This window comes from Rosa chinensis, chromosome 3, assembly GCF_002994745.2.
Source record: "Rosa chinensis cultivar Old Blush chromosome 3, RchiOBHm-V2, whole genome shotgun sequence".
Classification (NCBI taxonomy): domain Eukaryota; kingdom Viridiplantae; phylum Streptophyta; class Magnoliopsida; order Rosales; family Rosaceae; genus Rosa; species Rosa chinensis.
Genome location: NC_037090.1, coordinates 26,440,119 through 26,447,194, shown reverse-complemented (window position 1 = coordinate 26,447,194; position 7,076 = coordinate 26,440,119). Strand labels below are relative to the sequence as shown.

Genomic DNA, 7,076 nt, shown 5'->3' with positions numbered 1-7,076 from the left:
ATCTCTAATATAAACCATATTACAACTAGAGCCGTTAAACAGCTGACTTGGCATACCAAGTCAACTCTGGTGGGACCCACATGAAGGGTAAAATACTAAAATTAACCCTGGCTCTCTTTAATCCCAGCTTTCACCCAAAACCCCTGTTATGCAACTTTCTTTCTTAACACTGTCCCAAATCAGAAAAAAAAAATTTGAGAAACCCAGATGTAAAGAATTAACAGTTTTGGTGAAGTCTGGGTTAGGGACTCGGAGCAATGAATAGGGATTGAATTGCATCCACCTTATCAAATTCAAAAGCTTTATTCTTTTTCAAATCCATCAAATCACTCGCATTGTATAAAATCCAGAACCCAAAACTGGTTCTTGATCTTAAAGTTCAAGTCTTTCACCCCTCTCTTTCTTGACAATCCAATCCCAGTCTTATTACTTCGATTCCGTCATTTGGGTCATCTTAATTTATATCCAAATCTTTGATTTCAATATGCTAAAACGACACCGTCTTCATTTTGGCGAGAATCGAAATGGCTAACGACCTCGACCTCGACGCTTTGCTCCGCTACGCCGCCTCTAATGTCACCGGCTTTCCTCCCTCACCGTCCAATTTCACCTTCTCTAAGGTTCGCTATCTCTTTCTGGCTCTCTAAGGTTTTATATCTCTGTGCGCATTTCTGGAATTTGAGAATCGGATTATGTGTTGTTTGTGAATGAAGTTGAGTTCGAGCATGGACAATTGAATCCGACTTATCTGATGCAAGTAGGATCCGGAGCGTCGGTAAAACGCTACGTTTTGAGAAAGAAGCCGCCGGGGAAGTTGCTTCAGTCTGCTCATGCTGTGGAGAGAGAATTCCAGGTTAACCTATCTAACTCTGTTATCTCTCTCTCTCTCTCTCTCTCTCTCTCTCTCTCTCTCTCTCTCTCTCTCTCTCTCTCTCTCTCTCTCTCTCTCTCTCTCTCTCACTGATTGTTCTTATTTTTGTGGCTATTTGATTTTGGCTTGGGTTGCTTGAGAAAGATGTGTGAGAAGCATGTAATTTACTTCCTGATGCTCGTTTGAAATTGAAATCAAGCACATATGCTGAGCTGAGAATGTTGTAATTTTTTAATTTTGGAGCTACAGGTTCTTCAAGCATTGGGTAATCATACTGTAGTTCCGGTTCCGAAAGTTTTCTGTTTGTGTACTGATCCAAGTGTGATTGGAACCGCTTTTTACATCATGGAGTTTTTGGAATGGCGAATTTTTGTTAACCCCAAGCTCCCGATATTAGTTTTTGATTTGGGACTGTGTTAAGAAAGAAAGCCGCATAACAGGGGTTTTGGGTGAAAGCTGGGTTTAAAGAGAGCCAGGGTTAATTTTAGTATTTTACCTTTCATATGGGTCCCACCAGAGTTGACTTGGTATGCCAAGTCAGCTGTTTAACAGCTTCATTTGACGGAAGCAAGACGGAAGGACCTATTGGATGATAAATCATAATACATGGGTGTTTTTGATGAAATTGAATGTTCAGGGACTGAATTGATTTTAGACCTATACCACAGGTTAATAATTCGTATTTAGCCCTAAAAAATAAAAAGAGAAAAATAAGAAAAAACAAAAACAAAAAAGGAAAGAAAAACCAAATAAAATCTGCACCTTTAGCCGTTTCTTTTTTAGCATAAAAAATAATAAATAGAAGTGAAAAAGGACTAAAGGGGCAATTTGGCAAAAGAAGCAAATGGGGAAACGCTCTAGTGCGGCGACTGAGACCGGATTGAGGGATCTTCTGTACTTTTTTTGATTGGCCCGCAACCGAACTCAACTTTATTACAACTTTGCCAAGGAGGCGAACAAGAAGAAGATAAATATTGCTTCCCTCTCTCTCTTTCTCTTTGTTCAGCTTCTCAAGATCTTCCTTGCTTTCGGTGCTTTCAAAAGCCAATCTTACTCTGCAGTAGTACTCGACCTCTCTTTTTCCCCCTGCTTCCCAATCACCCTCTCATTTCCGTACAACACAGACCTCAAGGTTCCATTTATTTACGCCCCTGTGACATTATCTTCTAGCTAAGGTTGTTGCTTGCCCCTCTCAGTAAGCTTATGCTTATGTCAAGCTAAGCCAAGGTTGCTTCTCGTACAAGTTCTTATCCCACTTTTGTGCTTAAGAACCAAGCTGAACGGAAAGTGAAAGAAGAAAAGGAGAGGACAAAATTCCCAGAATAAGCTACGTGAGGTCACCCTGCAGGGTATGTATGTATAATAGTGCCCCGCCTATCAAATCGTGGCAAACAGAGTTGCCGTTAATGGATTCAAATACCCATCTCAATCTGGAGCACCAACAGCCCCACCACCAACCCAATTCTGGGTTGCTCCGATTTCGCTCTGCTCCGAGCTCAGTGTTCGCTGAGAACAACAACAACGCCGATTTGGGGGTCCATAAGGGAACTTTAATCGAGGGTGGTTCCGACTCCGACAGATTGTTCTCGAGATTCGTGAGCTACAGTCACAGTAACGACTCGGAATCGTGGCCGTCGAGTTTCCAGGAGTTCGAGGACAAATCTACGGTGACGGAGGCGGCTGTGACGGCGAGTCGTATGAGCTCACAGCATCAGCAGCAGGGGTTTCCTGGTCTTCCACCTCATTATCCGAGACAGAACTCGTTTGGGAGTGGTAATGGCTCTTATGGGTTGGTGGGTTCGGCTGCAGTGGAACATCACCCGCAAGCCAAGACTGTTACTTCCAATCTTGTTCGGCAGAGTAGTTCTCCTGCTGGGCTTTTCTCCAACAACACCTCTGTTCAAAATGGTATTGATTCTTCTCTTCTTTCATATACCTCTGACTTTGTTTCTTTTGGGGGGAGGGCTTTAGATTTTTGAAGAGATATTTATTCGTTTACATGTCATTGTGTTCTTCGATGTACAAGCACTTGATAAGGAACATTCATTTGAGCATGTGCAATCAAACACAGATGTTGTGAACATTTTTTTTTCTGCGGCGCCATGTTTAAAGATTTGATCCAAAAGTTAAAAGGGATATTGTGTTTTTCAATTAATTCCTTAGTTTCCTGGGCAATGAAGGAACTGGAAAAGACTAAATAAATGAAAACTCAGGAGTGAGATAGTTACGCCTCTACTAGGCATAATGGTTTCATCTGGCTCGGTTTTAAATAGACACAAAGTTTCATTCTGGTTAATATGAGGAGATATTTGATTACAATTTGAAGTTTCCTATCTTTTCTTGTACAAATTCTGTGAAAGCTTGCTAAAAGAGTTGAGGAAAGCATTGCAATCATAATATTTACTACTTTACAAAGCACTTACCTAGATGGTCATGTTAGTGAGTACATAAGTCATAAATTAGCTGATAGCTTTGGATTAGGAAGCTTCATAAATTCTGAATGTCTTTTGATCATAACTATTAAAGTTACAGGAAATATGGACTGAGTGGGGTACTAATTGGGATTTGGTAACCAAGCCCATTTACAAATAGGTGGAAGGGTCGAATTAGCTTCTCATTGATAGTACAAAGGTTGGAAGTGAAAATGCTGACACTTCATTTTTTTTTGGTACAGGATTCCCATTTGGAGCTTGGAATGATCCATCAAATTTTGCCGATAATTTAAGTGGCATGAGAAGAGACCAAGATAATGACCAGAAGTTATTCTCTGCTACTCAGGTATTGGTTTGCATTGTATTTTGTTGAGTTTCCTCAGATTTTTGTTTCATTTTCACTTATTCTGAACAATTCATAATCAGAATGGTGATCTTGGGAACCGGATTCATATATTATCCCACCACTTGAGTTTACCAAAAAATTCAGCAGAAGTTGCCATGGAAAAGTTCCTCCAACTCCAAGATTCTGTACCTTGCAAAGTTAGAGCAAAGCGAGGTTGTGCCACTCATCCTCGAAGCATTGCAGAAAGGGTAAATATTTTTCTATATATGTCCATAGCTAGCTATATTTTATTTGAAGTGCATATCATCCTCGTAGTATTTATCAAACAATTAGTGCATTCACCATTTACTTAACATGGTGATCTTACTCTATCAATGAACATTATTGAAAAATGACCATAAGGAGTAATTTATTTATAGGTGAGAAGAACACGGATTAGTGAACGAATGAGGAAGCTACAAGAGCTTGTGCCGAACATGGACAAGGTAGAAGTTTACATAACCATTTGGCCTCTATTTGTTTTTGGAGCCTAACAGTCTCTTTTTGTTTCTTGACAGCAAACAAATACAGCAGACATGTTGGACTTGGCTGTTGATTATATTAAAGAACTTCAGAAACAGTTCAAGGTATTAAACAAGCTAGTTAAATCAAGAAGATTGCATTTAGGACAACCACGATTTACAACCACGATTTTCAATCTAAACTTTGTATTCTTTTGCAGAGTCTTAGCGATGTTCGAGCCAACTGCAAGTGTTTGAGTATGCAGAAGCCCGTTCAAAATCAGATAGTTTGACGGCCTTTTCTGTACAGGAGACCAGGAAAGTGATGGAGAAGTAGTGGATGGAAACAAAATGTTACACACCTTTTGGTTACGCCATGAATAGTAAGTAGAAACTAGTTAAGGAGCTAAATTAAAAGCATGATCAAGAAGTGATATAAAAAGGAGCTCTAAGATATCGCTGTACCTTCTGGTGGGATGTGATGTGGTAGGCTGGTAGAGTTTGCACCACAACATCTGAGGGGACCATGTCCTGATATAAGTTAACAAGCTAGGGTTCCTATTACACAGAATATGAATAAAAGACAAAGAATGTACAGGATATGTTCTCCAATAATAATGCAGTCCTTTTGTTGCAGTTAGATGTATATACGTGTTTGTATTTTTGTTTCAGGACAGACATAACATAGATATTTTCCATTTTAGGCTGATTCTGTTGCTTGTTTGGTTCTGATAAGATCTCCCTAGTTTATCCAGAAAAAGGAAATGAGTTGGGTACAAAATGATTGTGCTGAAGGAAGGCTTAGTTTTGGTAACAAACTGAGGAAGTTGACTATCTCTTAATTATTGATGAATGCCTCTACCTCATTTATGATCTGAGCTAGTTACGTGACTTCATATTGTCTTTCGCCTTGGAGCCTTATCTCTCACAACGAGTATTTAATTTTAAGCAGTTAATATGTGCGACTTCGACTAGCTTGTTTGTCCATTTTTGTAGAGAAAAGTATGCCTCTTTACTTCTTTTTCTTTGTAGCTAAGGTTTCCTTCTTTCTCTATACTCAGCAAGAAAATGCTGAAAAGCTAGGATTCTTTGTGAAAGAATGGTCCTGGCTAGACGGTCTTGGACCACACAAGGTTACCGGATAGGGTTGTGACTCGTGAGTCTTGTGAAATAAGGGCAATTTAAGAGCACCTGTCCCAAATTAGGATTAAGTTTCTTTCCTACAATCTTTGCTACCATTGACCGAGATCAATCGATATCTATTCCAAGTATATGGGGGCTTTACTCTTCTTTTCTTCTTCTTATTTATTTTATTTATTTACTTTCACACTAAGAAGACGGGGTTGAATTTGGACAAGTTTTGTCTCACCTAGAGGTGATTTTTGACTTTCTCATTTTCTCTACACACTTTTGGAGCCTCAATTTTTGAAAGAATTTCTTTCTACACTTGGAGCCTCAACTTTTGAAAGAATTTCATTTCGCGATTTTCGCCTGGTGGTCAAATCGGTCTTTTTTTGACTTTCTCATTTTTACTACTCTTTTAGAGCCTCAACTTTTAAAAGAATTTCATTTCGCCTAGTGGTCAAATCGGCCTTTTTCAAACACGTAATAACCCAATTGATCTTCCATAATTGCAGCTAGTCTTCGCTTTCATATTTGGTTGCATGTATTGAAAACGATATATTCTCGCATATTGGTGATTTTTTATTCCACTTATGCTGATGCCACAGAGTGCATTTTGAACGATCGACTCATGACATTGAAATTTCGCTTCAATCTAAACAACTACGATTGCAACAGAACGCTCAAATCTCCGTGGGTCGATGTTTTGCAGGTCAGAAAAGTATAAGAAAGATATTGGTTGATTTATAATGAAATGAATGAGGGATATGATTCAAAATAAAATAATCGGAATGTGATTTAGTTACCGCTACTTTATATATCCTTATAAATTTTGGAAATGATTTGCAAATCAAATACAACCGTCTAATACCTCTTTTTTTCATAAATTACCTCAAGCAAAACTAGAGATAGGTCCCTAACAAGGCTTATCTATATTTGGGCTCATAGGTTGGACCAACCCTTTAGTGTGGGGTTGGATAGATTGGGCCTCTAGGGTCCATAGCAGTACTTAATTTTGTTAGGTCGCAAAGACCAGTTGCTCTGAGGTTTTTTTATTCTGCTTCGGAGTTCCTAGGTTTTTGTTTGGAATAATAGTGTGTAGATTTTCTAAGGGTGGGTGTACTGGGGGTATGCTGAACTCTTATTCTTATTTAGAATAGGAGTTTTAGAGTGCTCTGATGAACGATTCTTTCTGTCGACTCCATAGGGGTGTTTCGTTTTTGTATTGCTTGCTGAATATATATAATGAGCTGACCTATTTTCATAAAAAAAAGAAGAAGAGGCTTATCTATATTTTAACTAAATTTTAGCTAAAGTAGTAGTTTTAGATGGCACGTTTTAATATATATCTCCACCAATGCTATTTATTTATACTATGATCTATAAAACCTTTCATTAATAAACTTGGTCCATTACAACCATGAGTTAGAGGTGCCGCATTAAAAACTTGCCACTATATGAGTTAGGTTGGTTTGCCACCCAAACAGGAGGGAGTTTTTCACAACCAAGAGTGCCTATTATGTGGCTAAAGATGTCTCGTTGGACAGAATTAGTCTCTCATATTGATGATGGCCTTCAATGTCTCTAAAAAACTCTATTGTGAACTGAACTGTTAGGGAAGATAACAATGAATGTGTAGAAAACATGTCAAAATATTTTGCGTACTAGAGAAAGGTGTTGTGTGGAAGCGTCAAACAACAAGTATGTAGTATCTAAATATATATAAAAAAAGATAAACCAATAGAATTTGGGGGAGAGGATCCTTTCCTGAGCTAGATTTTTGGCTGAGCTTGCTAAGCTTTTGT

At 38.6% G+C, this 7,076-nt stretch overlaps 1 protein-coding gene across 2 annotated transcripts; it reads left to right on the top strand.

Moving 5' to 3' along the window:
* Nucleotides 1-1,749: 1,749 nt before the first annotated feature.
* On the top strand, nt 1,750-4,795 carry LOC112193823 (transcription factor bHLH130). 2 transcript variants are annotated; one of them, XM_024334069.2, is made up of 6 exons: nt 1,765-2,779; nt 3,546-3,649; nt 3,730-3,897; nt 4,069-4,134; nt 4,207-4,275; nt 4,371-4,795. In XM_024334069.2, exons 1-6 carry the CDS (start codon nt 2,227-2,229, stop codon nt 4,440-4,442), a joined length of 1,032 nt encoding a protein of 343 aa, XP_024189837.1. In that variant the 5' UTR covers nt 1,765-2,226; the 3' UTR covers nt 4,443-4,795. The 2 variants fall into 2 exon arrangements, with proteins under 2 accessions (XP_040373233.1, XP_024189837.1); XM_040517299.1 differs by lacking the exon at nt 4,069-4,134 and having other exon boundaries at nt 1,750-2,779.
* The last annotated feature ends 2,281 nt before the right edge of the window (nt 4,796-7,076 follow it).

What these genes read in the sequence shown, in the direction of transcription:
- LOC112193823 (XM_024334069.2), top strand. Translation starts at nt 2,227, where the DNA reads ATGTATAATAGTGCCCCGCCTATCAAATCGTGGCAAACAGAGTTGCCG. An exon ending in CAACACCTCTGTTCAAAATG is followed by an intron (nt 2,780 to 3,545) that starts GTATTGATTCTT and finishes TTTTTGGTACAG; the next exon opens with GATTCCCATTTGGAGCTTGG. An exon ending in AACTTCAGAAACAGTTCAAG is followed by an intron (nt 4,276 to 4,370) that starts GTATTAAACAAG and finishes ATTCTTTTGCAG; the next exon opens with AGTCTTAGCGATGTTCGAGC.